Source organism: Anoplolepis gracilipes, chromosome 3 (genome assembly GCF_047496725.1).
Source record: "Anoplolepis gracilipes chromosome 3, ASM4749672v1, whole genome shotgun sequence".
NCBI classification, from domain to species: Eukaryota; Metazoa; Arthropoda; class Insecta; order Hymenoptera; family Formicidae; genus Anoplolepis; species Anoplolepis gracilipes.
This window is the reverse complement of record NC_132972.1, coordinates 522,390-539,318: the sequence shown is the minus strand read 5'-3', so window position 1 is coordinate 539,318 and position 16,929 is coordinate 522,390. Positions and strand designations below refer to the sequence as shown.

The 16,929-nt window shown below is 32.4% G+C and overlaps 2 protein-coding genes across 2 annotated transcripts in view; both read left to right on the top strand.

Annotated features, from left to right (window-relative positions):
• Positions 1–5,859, top strand: part of LOC140664137 (uncharacterized) — a 115,867-nt gene extending 110,008 nt beyond the window's left edge. Inside the window, exon 5 of the mRNA XM_072888925.1 lies at positions 5,516–5,859. Within this exon, the coding sequence (XP_072745026.1) occupies positions 5,516–5,524 (9 nt within the window). The 3' untranslated portion in view covers positions 5,525–5,859. The remainder of the gene's footprint in view (positions 1–5,515) is intronic.
• A 74-nt stretch (positions 5,860–5,933) lies between these two features.
• The window catches only part of LOC140664135 (uncharacterized), a 287,413-nt gene continuing 276,417 nt past the window's right edge, over positions 5,934–16,929 (top strand). The window contains exon 1 of the mRNA XM_072888921.1: positions 5,934–9,822. Within this exon, the coding sequence (XP_072745022.1) occupies positions 6,697–9,822 (3,126 nt within the window). The 5' untranslated portion in view covers positions 5,934–6,696. The remainder of the gene's footprint in view (positions 9,823–16,929) is intronic.

Below are 16,929 nucleotides of genomic sequence, written 5' to 3'. Positions count from 1 at the left end.
ACAATATTAAATCTCAAGGATAAGATTTTATCTTTGGTGTAATATCAAGTGATATTATTTTCACTAAACTACCATTTTTCCTTTTTACGCAGAAGAAGGGCATTCTTTGTGCAACGAAGGGTTTTACAGTCTCCACGCGCTCAGTTCATATATTATGGACCTCTGGGAGTGCTTAGCATCGGAACAGTAATTTTTCCAAGTCTTAGCATCCTCACGGTAATACTCTTGGCGAATTTTTCGCTTGTATAATGGTATAGATAATTGTTGGAGTAAAGACTCGAAACATAAACAATATTAATGTAGATCTGAAAAGCCCGCTATTTTATTAAACTACTTATTAAATATTAAAGTAAACATATATTCGAAAGACGATTTTGTAGATGAACGGAATAAACGAAAGTTTTTCTATAAGTCTTTTTTCTCACCTGATGTGTCAATAAATTATATCATTTGGCTTAAAAATTATTTGCATAACTAATATTTAAAAACGTTTTTTCTTAAAAACGTTGTAAATAGAACCTCGTTAATTATTATATAAATTATATAAATTTATATAAATTGAATGAAACAGTAAAATAATAATAATATTATAATGGTAAATAATACAGTGGGAGCGAATTTTTGTGACAACATGTTTTTGTTAATTCAGATATACATATATTTAATAATAAAATCAGAGCTTGATTTTATATGTAACATGTATAATATATTGTTCGGACTATAATTAAATGGTGACAGAAAGTTGGAGGAATAATGCTGCCATCCATCCTCCTTAATTTTCACATAGTGACAGCAGAACAAGACAGTTCCAGCGAAGCTTCCGTTTGCCCAAAGGGAGCGAGTTTCCGAGTTTGAAACCAAGTTAGCGTAGAAAACTTTCGACGCCTTTGATAAATATGGAAATTAGAAAATCTTGAGTTAACTAAAAGGTTATTCGAAAGAAGAAAAAAAGTACGCGCCGAAGAACGGCGGAAAGTATGGCATTTCAAAATAGATGTTTCTATATCCCGCTTAAATCGTCTTATTATAGATATTATACATATATATATATTTTTTTTACAGTATTTATTTATATAGAATATACAATATATTCGTTATTTATTTATATAAAATATACAATATATTTCAATATTTATTTAAATTAGTTAATAATTACACAACAGAGAAATATAAATTTATAAGATATAATATGATACATGTAAGGATAAAAATTTAACGAATATATTATAATATTATAATAGAAAGAGAAAGATATATATATGTGTATACTTTGAAAGTTTTTAATACAAAGTTTATACTATGGAACGTGAACCTTCGTACAACTTCAGGAACGGCGTCATCATTACTATCCGTAATCCCCGCATTTCAGGTTGTCGGAGGTCTCGGGAAACCTCGGAAATTTTCATTCCACTCTAGATTATTCGACGACCCATCGTGCCCGGCGTTTCGCATCGGAGCGTGTCTTGCACACGTTTGCGCGGGATGATGCACGGATATTACCTATCCGCCCGCTCCCTCAATACCTCTTTTCGCGACCAGGTCGAGGATGTAGTTCGTAGTTGGAAGATGGAGGGAGGTTTTGGCTCGCTCACGGATGTCGAATACATGCGCGACGTGAGGTTCTATCTTCGATATTTTTATTTTTTTTTTTTTTTTTATGCAGTTCTCGCACGGAAATTAACATCGCCGTAGCTAAACCGCTGCGACTGTATAAGCGATTTTTAGACCGTATCTCAAATTAACTCCCCAGCGCTTGATACGATAATTGGTAAAATTTGGTCGTTCGTCGATCGAATTACTTCAAAAATTCAATTAACTTGGGCAAAATTAAGCCTGTGAAAAAAATCCGTGATCGCGGACGATATTTTATATTAGAATGGGAATTTTTATATTTAGGTCAGACTAGATTGATATAAACTTGAAATGAATCAAATACAGATAAACGGAAAAATCTTCACAAGAGAAGATTCGTCAACGATTGAAAATATTATTAAGAGCGCGAGGTCGAGCGCGAGCTGCATCTGTTTTGACGATATTCCATATTTACCTAGTTTCCATTCGTTATTTCCTTTAAAAATTGAATATATTTTTAAATGTGTAATTTTTCAACAGATTATGGTGCTCTTTATTTTAGTAAAGTTAGAAAACTTGTTCAAATTTAGAGAATAGATTGAAAAACATATAAATGTGAGTCAATTGATTATACATATGTTTTTTATCCATAATATTAGATGAAAATAAACATAAAATTAAAATTAAATAAAATTAAAAATAATAAAAAAATTATTTAGCTCTAATAAATTTGTAACATACATATATCTTTGAAGAAATTAATATCTAATTTCTATTGGCGAAATTATACATATATGTGTTATATATTTATATTAGTGCAATACATGTAATTACTTATATCTTGAATATCTTTGTATTTTTGAATTTGAGTCCTTGCATCTTTGAATCGAATTGAGAAATTCTGTTAGGTATAGTTTCTAAACCAGATTTTTCACGAATTTGCTGATCGTTTGTGTTCCTCGAGTGCACTTATCGTCGACCCGATTTGGCAATTTAATTTGAATATAAAGTTAGTTTTAAAGTTTCTCCATTAATCTTGGTTGTTGATCTGAATCCAATATAAATGTGATATATGCAGCGTCAACCATTTCTCCGAGATAAAAGATTTTCATTGCAATTCGCTTGTACATATTTTTGAACTTTTATCATGCGCGGAGAATCACGGAAATTTTTGAGTAGACAGAGTATGATATTTGAATTATTCACAAATTATGTTTAAACGAAAAAAATATACAAAAAAGTATATCAAAAATATTCATGCGTAACAAGCACGTGAAAAGTTTTCAACTTGAAAATTTCATAATATACAGAATTGCATTCGCTTTTAATTATAAGATCTCGCGAATATAATAAATTTAATTTGTTTAGTTAATTTTGTCGGTTTAATTAATTAATTATTTTATATTTTCGAGTTACGTATAAATTAAATTAATATTTTATTAGTTTATAAAATTACATAGAAAATTGTTTTATGAAGAATTTTCTACGTAATTTTATATCAAAATATTATAATATATATTATAATTGCAATAGAGAAAATACATTATCGTCTGAGTTTGCATAAATCAGTACGTGAACTGCCATCATCAATAAACTGTACAGTCTTACTAGTACTAGCTTAGTATATATGTGTATATATATATATATATATATATATATATATATATATATATATATATATATATATATATATATACATATACATGCTTTATGCGAAATAACATGCTTTACGAGAATTGCTTTCGCTGACAATACGAATTTGATGCTGTAATTCGGTTCATAGTCGCGGAGAATAGATCTATGATTGCTATCGCTGGCGAATAATTCGCGAAAATGAACTTCTCCAAGCAGTTTGACGTCATATAGCGCGTGCACTCGACATTAGACATGCATTATTCTCGCGCAAATCACTCAATGCAAAATTTGTAATTACATAAAGTGATTTAAAATTTGAATTCTTGAAAACACATACACATATACATACACATACACATACACACATATGCACACATATATAAAATATATTGATATAACATATAAATGATCGTGATATTTTTTTTAAGTGAGCATGTCTACAAAACAGTGAAAGAGACACCTTTATATTTACATATATGTATTAAACAAGATAAAAGCACTTTATATGTATTAATAAAATAAGATGTCTACTCATGTTTGTTTGGAAATAAGTATAAATGCGCGTACAGCTCCATACATAGAATATTAAGGACCCATGAGCATATACGTATGAATGCATTTCGAGGGAATATGAACACAAATGTGGTGCACTATGACGTCTACCTTGCAAACGCTTAGACTTTCAATGTACTAGTAGCGTGGTGAATGCACACAAAATGTATGAAGATGTACTGATGCACGTACTACGTGCGTCATGCATTTGAAGAAGAAAAAGCTGTAGAGTGTAACAGACATATATTATATGACAGAAAGAAATAGTGACAATAATTTCACATAATATACATACGTAGAACAAATTGTAAAATATGCCACTTCTTACTACGTATTTATTCTCTCTTTTATAAACGTGCTCTGTGTTTGTTTTTAAATATAAACTAACAATATTTATCGTTGCTGATACACATGTATGTACAATACAAAAAAAATGTGTAAAGCACAAGCGTACTACAAATGAAATTTTAAATATGTAATTTTTAATCAGAATAACAGTAAAGGGAAATTTTATCGCATGAAAGCGATCATAAGTGAATAATGGTCTTAGCCATCATATTTATCGTTTTGTGTATATTAGATTATTTATACTATTACATCCTTTACGGTTTATTATTACAATATCTTAGAAATTTAGTACTAAACATTTATTATTTGAGTGGTGTAAAATTTCAAAAGATTGTTAAATTATATTTATAAAGATCATACATATTTATAAAAAAACATATTAAAATGTATTAAATCTAGAAAAACTGTATACATATATATAATTGATAATATACATAATTTTAAAGTAGAAGCAAAGTTATATAATATATATAATGCACTGCATTGTTGAAATTTCTCTTTACTCAATTAAATAGAATAGAGAAATACTCGAATTAAATATCAAAGCACAGAAATGCAAGATATGAACGAAAGAGTTATTTCCATCATTTATTTTACTTTTAGAAAGCAATCCGGGAGTTAAATATAAAACACAAGTAGAAACAATGTACTTGATTATTCTACATGAACTGATGAGAGGAGGAGAATTTTCAGTACTTTACTGTTACTAATATTTCATCGGTTAGCTGAACGTGCAAACTGATGAGAACTTTTCATCGCCGCTATTTCCTGAGAATTAACTTTCTGGCAGCGAAAGATGGCTCTGTTCGTACAAAATATATGATAATTATGAGACACTTGGGAAATCGAAAAAACAATTTTTGTCTTTTTTTTTCGAAAGTAAAATAAATTGTAGAATATCTTTCTCTCAATTTTCTTTCTCTATCGCGCAATTATTTTTTTCGTATTATCGTTGAATATTTAAATTTTAAATGTTTAGATTTTAAATGAAATATCTTCGATAACATCGTCGATAACTTAACGAAAGATAGTGAAATTTTATAAATTAAAATTATAAAATAAAATTATTTTTTTATAAGTATATAAGAAACTTGTATATAAATAAATAAGTTTATGTATTTTGTTAAGCAATTAGATAATAATATATTTTATTAACAAATTATTATTAATAAATTTATGATTATTATAAAAAACTTTTATATAAAGAAAATTAATTATTAATCAGAAAATCTTTTATTAATAATTAATATTATGAGAATATGGACAAGAATTACTCTCCTTTGTACGTGAACATATTTAGCAAAACATAATATATTTTCAAACAAACAAACAATTTTATTTTGATTGTGGCAAAAATCCACGATGCATCGAAAGACATTCGGTGTATTTAAAAATTGTGTTTTTTCAGATGAGTTGAATCGGATGCAAAGTTCGCGCAAAAATATACAGAAAATGGAAAGACATGCAAACTTTATTATCAAAGACAGCGTACACATTAACGAAACGATGCTCTCGTGAAGTTGATAAGATCGGGCTATTTTCGTCTTCAAAAGTTAACGACTAACCGTGATCGAAGTCGTTACCATCGAAAGCAAAAGTTTGTTTCTAAAAAGTTCAAAAGACAACTCAATCAAAAGATGTACAGAGAATATGGATAAAAAATCAAAGTGAAATTATCGTCAAATACAATGTCTGGGAACATTTATATATAGCTACAGTGTTCTCAATCAATGTCGAGATAATCAAAAGTCTACGTTTATAATAATATTAAAGAAAAAAAAAAAAATATATATATATATATATAAATATATATATTCAACAAATATATAGACAAAAGCATACATATACGATGTCCTAAACTGAGGAAGAATAAAGAATGTTGCTATTGAAAGAATGATTTTTTTCGGACTGTCATTCTGAAAAATACTTTTATAACGGACAAAGTGAGATTGAAGAAAAAGAGGATAATTCTCGTATGTAATGACATCGCTCAAAGCATCAAGTGTTTACAAAAGAGTGTGGAAAAATAAGAAACACTTCATCGCTATAATCTCGTTTCATGAAAACTGTTAGTGAACAAATCGATATCTGTAAGAAACATTACGCTAAAATTTCATCGCCGAATCTTATTGATTGTTTTCTATTGTTCTATTTATCAAGTAACGACGTGCTGAACGAATACTGTTGACATAGTCAATAATTATTACTTTACGAAGCAAAATAAACAAAAATATAATTCTTAAAGAATAACTTAATATCAATTTTTTCCTTCTTTTGAGACAAATGATCAGCAATTAAACAATTCTTTAATTAATAATTGAAAAAAAAAAGAAAAGGAAGAAAAGTCAAAATCTGTGTGAAAAAAAATTTCTAAGAACATCGAAAACATTGACCAAATATACAAAATTAATGTTTATATACCTCAAGTTGATCTGACACGAACAAGAAGGGGTAGAATCTGCAGCGACAATATTCAAGATAGCTAGTTTAAATCTTTTTGGCAGTGTTGCTTACTAAATCGTCACAGTGTGCGGATTAGGGCGAATTTTAGGCTACATCGGCGGACGACCGTCGGTGGGGGCCACCAATATGTCACAGTCAGGGTCGGGTGGATTGAACGACGTTCAAGGACAAAGTCAGGCTGGACAAACGACCGACAATCAACAGACAACGTGCCAGAACGGTCGCGCTGAACCGTTCGCCGATACTACACAGAAACAAGATCTTTCTAACGGTTTTGAAAATCGAACGATGGATTACGAGAAATTTACTCAAGAAAAAACGCAGAATACGATAGTTCTAGGAGAAATACAAGATCAGCAGTCACAACAGCAGCAGCAACAACTTGCTCATCCAATAGCACAATATCCGTCGGGAAGAAGACAATCCGTAGGATTACCAGAGGATAAACACCCTTCAACCGGTCAGTTGCCACCTCCGCAATACGGCCAAGAGAAAAGTAACGCGGACAGAACTCAGCACGTGTCTCAGACCAGCACTCAGACGGTACCGGTGCAAGCGTATCCGCAGTTCGCTTCTGATTATGATCAAAATCAATATCCACAGATACGGGGACAATTTGAGGTAAGATCGCAGATCTATCCTCAAACGCAATATTCCGAAAGAGCTGGTTATGTAACGAGAGATGTTACTTATCGTGATCCGACTCTTTATAGTCAGAGCGGTACGACCAATCCCATGTTTACTGGGCAAGGTCAATACGTAACGGTTCAACATGGTTCACAGATACCTTCGCAGTCCGCCAGTCCGCAGCCACCATATTACTCGGGTGTAATCGTACCACAACCACCGAGTTACGCTCAATTTGGTACACAGCCGCAATATTCTTACAGTCAATATCCGCAGACAGTGATGAACGCCGTGCCGTACAATCCACATACCGGCTCTATTTATCCTGCTCAACAATATTCTGGTCAACAGTCGTCGCCAAATCCGCAGAGATTCTCGCAAGAGATCGGCCAGTATCAAACACAACCAATTATTCAGCCGATCGCTCAGAATGTAACGCATGGAATCGCTATTCAGACGACGGAGCGGCCTTGCCGTGGACCGAAGCCAATGGTGCCGCCTCGTGGCAATTCCAAGATCACTACTCATGATCCTGGACATAGAAAGTCCGCGAGCGTCGATGTGCCAGCGTTACAAAAAGCAAAGTATGAATCGACGCCAACTGCTCAACAGGATTCAATTCATCGTAGTGATGGGGCCATAATTATGACGGGCGCGCCGATTGGTCCGGATGGATCGGACAGAAGATATCTAACTACAATTAATCAAAATCCCAGAACGAGACAAGATGGGCTGTACGTAGATACAAACAATGATCAGTCGGGCAGAGAGAAGTTGGTCGATACAGTGGCCACGGAATGCGGCTTATACGTGTCTAGATCGGAGCATAGAAAATCTATATCGGTTGATGTAACTACCAGCTTCCAAAGACGCAATGATACGATAACCTTTACGTTTCCTGGCGACGGTAATCAGGAGATTATTTCGGGAAGGAAAGCTACGACTGCAGCAGATGCGAAGAGAGTCGAGACTAATCAAATGTTTCCCACTGAGCAAAGAAGACTGGATGCGGGTTTGCGTGTATCGCCGATGACGTTTGATACGAGACAAGAAAACAGAAAAAGTATAGGGGCCGATAGGAAGCCCGAATGGGGTAACGTGAGTCCGAATCAGAGAAATGCCCTTTCTTCAGAAAACAGACGATCCGATTATTTCGAAGAACATCGAAGATCACCCATGAATCTAGAAGGTAAAAGAATAGAAGATGTAAGGAGGTCGCCTATGCCGTTTGTGCCGATTCGTGAAATGGCTGTTGATCGCGCCGGACAGAAAAGTCCTTCTTTTGTTAGCCAAAATTTCGAGAAGACTAGACAGGAGCTGGCGATCTGGGCGGAACAACGTCAGCGGCAAGAACACGAAAGAAGCATACAAGGCCCGATATTTACGACAAGCCCTCGTTCTCGTAATCCCTCGGAGGAGAGAAGAGATATTAGATCGATTCATCCACTGGATGATCGAAAAGACTCGAGAATGTCTCAATCAGCCTTTCAACCTATTCCTAATATTAGTCAGAGTACTATAATGGAGCAACGTCGACATCTGAGACACGTTAGTGCCGATTTAACGAAGCATATGGAACTTTCGAAAAAAGATTTTGACGAGCAACCTGTTACAGGCTCTGTAGTGAATTTAGGATCGATAGCAAGTGCTGCTTCATCGCAAAGAGCCAGTCCGAATCTTTGTCATCAATATCCAGCTCTCAGTGAGGCAAAACTAGATACTAAAACCGTATTGACTGTAGTGACAGATTTTGGTGAATCAATCGCCGGCAAACCGATTGATCAAGTTGATCATATAATTCATAGTCATCGTAAAAGTCATAACACATCCTCTAATTTGCTCACTCACAGTAAAAGCCAGACGGAGAACTTGCAGAATACGCTAGAGAATCAGAGCGAAAAAACAGATTCTCTTCAGGCTCAGCAACAGCTGCAGAATCAACAGAGTCTCGACTTAATTTCTGAAAAATTAAGCCAATTCGAACGTCAGCAAAGTGACCTCCAAGCCAAGCTGCAATGCCTTCAGAATCAGAATCAGATTCTAGATAAAGTGGCGCAGTTTCAGCACCAGCAGAGTGATCTTCAAGCTCGATTGCAAAATTTGCAAAATCAAGGTCAATTAAATGATAAAACTCACAAGATATCTGGCGATTTGGCGCAACTTCCATTGACAAGCGACACACATCATATTCAAGCAAGCCCTCTTCCAAATCATCAGGAACAATCTTCGGATAAATCTTGCTCGACTCATCAACCGGTACACAGTCTTCATCAGACACTTCTGACTACTGCGTATCCGCAAAGCGCCACCCTCCAAGCCTGCCAATCGTCCGTGTGTGAGAAACTGACATCCCGCGTACAACTCGACGTTTCCGATCCGAATTCCATTCAGATACCAAACATGTCGCAAATGCCATTACCGTGCCTCCCGCAATTCGATCGCGCCGACGCGTCGCGTACTTCGTTCTCTCAGTTTCATCGACTTCAGTGCCAGATCGAGAATCATGAGGGTGCTTTAGCGACGAATGCTAGTGTACCTGCCAGCTCTTTCACCGGAACACTGAAGAAAATACCGCCTGAAAAACCACCACGGACATCCTTGATAGTGCAGTCGCCAGAAGCTGAGGTAATATCTAGAAAAAAATATTATATTTCTATTTGTTGTAAGTATCGATTTTTTTCAGTTTCCGCGACACAGTTTCTATTTTATCCTAAATATTTTCAACAAAAACACCTATAGATATAATTTCTCATATTTAAATAATAAAACAATCACAAATCTATTATTATAGTAATTAGTAACTATATTATTATTTCTCAATCTTAATCAATAGCTCAATACATCAAATACATTCGTAAAGCATGATCGAAAGTTTGCATTAATTGGAATCGCAATTTCTGAATAATTTCAAAGTATAAATAGCGATTCAATATTCTGCTTTTGCACTAGTTAGAGTCAACGTTCTTTGGAGTAATACGCGACGAAACTCCTTTTATGTTATCCAAAATGTTGGAGAGTACGCGCGTTCGCGGCCGAGGAGATTGCGGCGGCGATGAATGGCGACAAGCGAGCAAGATCCGGACGATGCAGGCAGATAGAGATCTTCGTTTGCAGTTTTTGTCGCGGCAGCCGAGTGGAATGAACTCGTTAAATATCAGACCTGATGTTGTCTTTGAAAACTTTGTTACTACGGGCCCTGTGTACCTTTTGCTCCACTTCCGAGCGTTTGCAGCCTCAACGTTCTTGTCGCGACCATAAAATACGATGCACCAGCATCGTCTGATGGTGACGTTATTTGTTTGCTCACAAACGTGTTTCGAATAACGAATGCCAGATTTTTTTCATACCATACAACTGTATTTTGTTCCCAGGGCATACATACATACGTGTCCTTTTTATAAGTCTTCTATGCTATCGCCTGTCGATAAAACAACGATAAAATTGTAAAGGAATTTAACAAATTCATAAAAATAATATATGCAATTCAAATAACATATGCAAAGTTTCATGCAATGTATATTGAGTTATTAAAAATCGATATTTTTATAATATAAAAATGTTACTCGCGATGTCAAAAATTCAATTATATTCGAGGATTTTATCGATCGTCAGTAGGTTAAAATAGAAAGAATCATTTCTGAAGAGCAAATTGATTTCTTTATATAATTAGAACGTCCATATAATAATCGTAATAATTTTATAAATATAGCTAAACAAATGGTTTGTTAGACTAATTGTATAAACAGTAGTTATATATGTATGCTATTACTATCAATAATCCTCTGATTATAATTTGTTTCTTTCTGCGTCATATTTAACTACATACTACTTACTACTATAATTTTGATAATAGCACACATGCATATACTGTCAGTGTACGACATAATATACATTCAAGTGTAATACATGTCTGGTTTTTGATCTGGTTCAAGATATTATTTGCATATTTTTTTTTGACGATAAAAGTAGTTTGCAAAATTGCACATTACAAAGAAATAATACGAAAGATCTTGAGAGAAATAGTTGCATTAAATGACATTATTTAAATTACAAGTAGAAATATTTTTTAAAATAGATATCTCTTTAATCTCTTCTTTATGAAATATTTATCTATTTGTCGATGACATACGATGAGACGACAAATAATATTTGCAGTTGTATCGATGCTGACATCGTATTAACAAAATTGGGTTACGACGGCGAATCGACTGCTTATATGAAAAGTTTCGACGTTTGCCTTCGTGAAAAAGCAAATATCTCTCGCTTCAAATTGTACGCTCGCTGAATAATGAAAAAGTAAAGAGAATTCATATTTCTGGTTGCTATGTTACCTCTTAGAACTGTCATACTTAAAGAGTGAAAATATCGTATTCTGCTCTTAACAATTATATCTTTGAATTTTGATCGATAAAATAGTTTATAACAAATTTGTTATATTAATTTACTATATAAATAATAAATAATTGTAATAATAAATAATAAACAATAATAATAATGATTGACAAATAATAATTAAAAATTTATTTGATTTCTGTAATCTGTTTATCTACAATGCGCATACAAATTGGATAGTATTATTATTATTATGTATCATCGTATGTTTCTACAGATATATGTATTTGCAAATGTATACTCATTTTTCTCACGTTATATTGAAAATGTATCGAGACATTCTCTTTTTATCGAATTTCTTTATTGAATACATTCATTTCTGTCTAACATTCTACTTTGCCATTAACGTGCCCTTTATATAAAATGTTGCTCTCTCTCTCTTTTCGATCAACGTATAGAAATTCTATATGGTTTGATACATTCATCTCTCCGACCAAGCTCGAGTCTGTCTGAAAGCATCGTTGTCGAGAGGTGGGCTTTTCGAAAATCGCTTCTTCCAGGAATTTATTTACACAGACTCGTTTCATTTGCTGACATATAAATCTGATTTTATTATTCACTGAATAACACTTGTCCATATGTTTTTATTTCAACGAAACTTGGGAACAAAATCGCATAAATTTGCATTGAAACGTTCAGTTATCGGAATGAAAACATACATTCACATTCATGTACTTATTCTTCACACATGTTAAAACATGTAAATTGCCAATATGTTGTTTTCAAAGCAAAATAAAAGAATTAAAAAAAAAAAAAATAAAAAGCAAGAGAAATTATATTTATTAAGGATATACTATTTTTCCATATTTAAATATAGAATTGATATTGAATAAAAATTGTTTATTAATGTAAAAAATATAATTGGCGACAGATAAGTCAAGAGTGAGATGATTTAATAGATTTTAACCAAAGTTGGAACGGGCGAAATTGTTCCGCCACGCCCTAAACTTGTACTTTTCGACTAAGGGAGCGAATTAAGTCGAGAAATGTTATGAATAACGGCCCATCATGAATTAAATATGAGCAGTAGTCTCGCGTGTCGTGCACATTGGCGAAACGACGTTGCGAGAATAAAAAAAGGTGGCGGGGTGGTTAGGGTGCAGAAGAGATAAAAGGACGAGAAATCAGCCAAGGGCGGACAATAAACCTTCCAACTTTTCTTTCTTTGTACGTAGAAACGGGAACGTTTCGATATTCTTTTTACAGCACCGTTGTATCTCCCTTTACGCTAGAATTATTCGGGATTTTACGAGCAAACTTGCTAGCATGTATTCTCTTTGTTTTTTCGGTCTGTGATTAAAAAAATTGAGGACCAAGCGTAGCGAATTGTTAAATTATATGGCTGTAAAGTATGTCAGGTATGTATAACGATTACTCTGACTATATACCTTTATATTCTGTGAAAATGCTATTTCCCGAACAACGTTGGCATAAGCTACAAGCGAAAGAGTACTGCACGGTATCAAATAGGATCAACACATAGATTGCTGGAATTTCTCAAATCCACGCGAAAATCTCTAAATAACGGCCAGATATAATAACCAGAAACTATTCTTGTGTAACGCGCGCTATAGAGCTTTCTGACACTATGAATTCGTGATGCATTTCGCGGTATTGAAACCGACAGAAATATTTACGTGAGTCAGACTGTCTTCCTGTTCCGATGGATACGCGTTTTCATTGGCGTTTCAGAAACGGTTCTCGTCAGCACGCATGTAATATTTTTTTTTTCTTTTTTTTTCTGCAAAATTTCAGCATCCGAAACAATGTCGGTCCTTTCGCGCGAATCGTTTTTGCTATACTTTTATTTCACTGAGGGTGTTTCGCACCTGATCGCACCTATAGGAACAGAATTGCACGGGCTTTTACAAATCTCCACAGTTATCCACTAGCGGAGGTTTATGTGAAATTTCAAGCATAACTTTTTCCATCGCCACTTAGCACATGGTTGCAAATTGAGACTAATAGTTCTTCGGTTTGTGCGCTATCGCCAAATATTTACGATGGTCGCCACCGCGAGAGCATGCTGGTAGGTGTGTTTTTAATCCATATATATCCACGGGGTTATATAAACTGGTCGTTGATTTTATTCCAACATCCGATTACAAAATTGAACATTCTTTGTGCGCGGATTAGCTGCTTGGGTTTTTCTTTTCCGCGCAATTTTACGAACGATCACGCGTATAATTCGAACTTTTGTCGTAATTGATGCGCGATCGATATGTGCGCCTTTATTTCTCGACTGCTACTTTTTCTCGTTATCGTGCCAATGGTTGATGAATTGTATTTCAATATGTGTTTTATAAAAGCGTTCCCCATATAATCGGCAACAATTTCATCACAAGGAAATTTGTTCTAGCTGTTATATTAAGAATCTTACCCTCTTGTAGTAACACAATTATAATATTTCTTTGAAAGATTATCTCTGAAAAACCCGCAGGGTGTTTAATAAAACTGATAGATATAACAAATATCAGCAATGGAAATTGTGTTGATTTTCTATCTTTAAGTTAGAAAACATAAATTAATATCTACACAATGCTTGCTAACAATAAGTAAAGCAAATAATATAAACAAGTTAAGTAAATTTATAATGTAATTTAAAACAAAATAAATATATATATATATATATATATATATATATATATATATATATATATATATTTATACATATGTTATATGTAGGAATATATGTATAGTGGATTGACTCCACATTTCGGAAGTGGTAAAAAATATAGACAAAAATGATATAATATATATTCAAGAATAAGCGAAATTTATACTTGATCAGTCACAATATCGTAGTATACAAGTAAAATCCAAAAGTTAATTTTTTGTATTCAATAAATTTATTCTCAGAATTTTATTAATCAAAGTTTGCAATTATAAAATAATTTTTTTTTTACGCAAAAAAAAGAGGAAATGTGAAAAATTAATATATAAATATTAAAAATAAATAATAAATTAGTTGTAAATGACGTTCTAGTTAATATAAAATATCTTTCAAAAGATCTGTTTAAGAATGATTAATATAATATTGAAATATTGCGTTTTAAATTCACTTTGGTACTTTTATTCATTTATTCTACATTCAGTTTGCTACAATTTTTCTTTAGATTTTTTCCCAACATGTAACAACCCTGAATGCAACTTCAACAGATATTTGAAAAAATATCTACAATGTTTCGTAATAAATCAAGATAATTGCGAAGAAATTGTACATACCTACGCAACGAAAGCTGAATAGTGTCACTAATCGAAAATTTATTCGAAAATATGCAATACAAAATGCAACCGTTGATTTTTGCTTGTATCAATATTACAACAGCTGATAACACGCAATATAATATCACTGTAAAGCAACAACACAAATGGTATAAAGTGATATCTAATTGCTATTGCTAATTGTATAAATTGGAAATTTATACAATAGCAAACCGTAGGAAATTTTAAAATTGCATTGTCGGAGAATCATAAAATGTAATGTTATAATATAATATTATTATTAATGTTATATTATAACATCAGTTATATCATTTTCAGTGTTGATGTTATTATAAATTATGATTATTAATGAATTACAATCGTAATATTCCCGATTATCATGATTAAGAGGAAATAAAATATACAGGGCCGCGAAGTTAATTTATTCGTATATCAGGAACATATTTGTATACGTGTGCGAATTGACATATTATTACATTGAACGATCAAATATTTTACATTGGTCACGTCGCGACAAAATATGACGTTTTTTGCCGGTTATGTATTAATTATACAATCTGCAATGGTCGCCATCTTTCGTGATCACTGGCTAATTTGTTTTCTACGTACGCTCGTGGGAAATCGCCAGGAATGGGTGGCGTAACGAAAACGCTAATTACAATTGCGGAACCGCAGTCCGAAACAGCGGGTTGGCACGCGCAATCGCGAGCATTGGAGCACGAAATGGATTAGTCAGGATTAAAATCTGATCAAAACCACGAGCCGATTCGCGCGTGGATAATTAAGTGTGCGTCTATTGTCTTTCGTGTCCAAGAAAAATTTTTGCCATTACTGACTTTCTTGAAAATTTTACATTTTTTTCTGACCTTTCATTGCTATTGACACAAACTAATGTGTAATTTATACTTGTAATATATATATATATATATATCTCGAGATCAATTTTTCATTTGACAGTATTCACGATTGATGACCACAAATCTGTAAAATTTATCAGAAACTCATTGATCAATAAATGCTTTTATAACATGCTTTTGAATGAATATAGGACACATTTAGATTAAATTATACGGTTGCTTGTGCACGAATAAAAATCAAAATAGTCGGCGTATGTTGCAAATTTATTTTATAATTCATATATGATTTTCTACACGAGTAATTTATTTATTTTGATGTATGTGGTAATAGAAATTACATTTGATTATATTGTTACTGTTAACATTTCAACTATAATTGTAATCTATAATTATTGCAAGAAGAAATCAGATGCCAAAATTTATAATTTATTTTATTAGAAAAATTATTACATTGTGTGTTCAATTCTCGAATTATGTTGTATATGTATATCTTGGGTATTCTATACAAAATTGTTGGAATTTCTCAATAAAATATGTTAAAGTTTCTGAATAAAATATGCAAATAATAATAATCGATTTTTATAAATTTCTATTTTATAACTAATTCCATAACGCTGTTGTTGTCAGTAAAGTTTATGATTTAAAAATGTGTGGAAATAAAATGTATAACTTTTGAAGAAAACAACTAATTTTGAATATTTTAAACGTAGATAAAAAAAAGTTAATTTTTAATATAATCTATGAAAAAAAAATTATCTGAATTTCAGCAAACAAAAATGGATTTACATAATATGTAATTAATATGTATATGTGTGTTTGTGTATAATTAATATAATTTTACATTTAAACTATAACGTTTTACTTTTGTGTCTTAAAAAATATTTTGTTGTTTCAGCATTAATGCTATGAGCTAAAGAAACACATAAAAGCAAAATAAACAGGGACGCTTTTCTTTCGACATTCAACAGGATTGCAGCACTTATTTAAAAATACGTGAGAAAGAAAATCCTCTAAATTTTCTAAGCTGAGGAAACTTAACAAAGTTCATGCATGAGACAAACGTTTATAGTTTGACGCATCGTGTTATAAAAGTTTATTAAAAGTGTTAAAAATAAAATAATAAATGAAATATATTATAATACCTATAATATTTTTAATTTGCTTTATCATGTTATATATTAACTACATTAAATATAATTTTACTTGAGCAAAAGAGAAGTAATATACAATTATATATATATAAGGAAATACAAAGCTA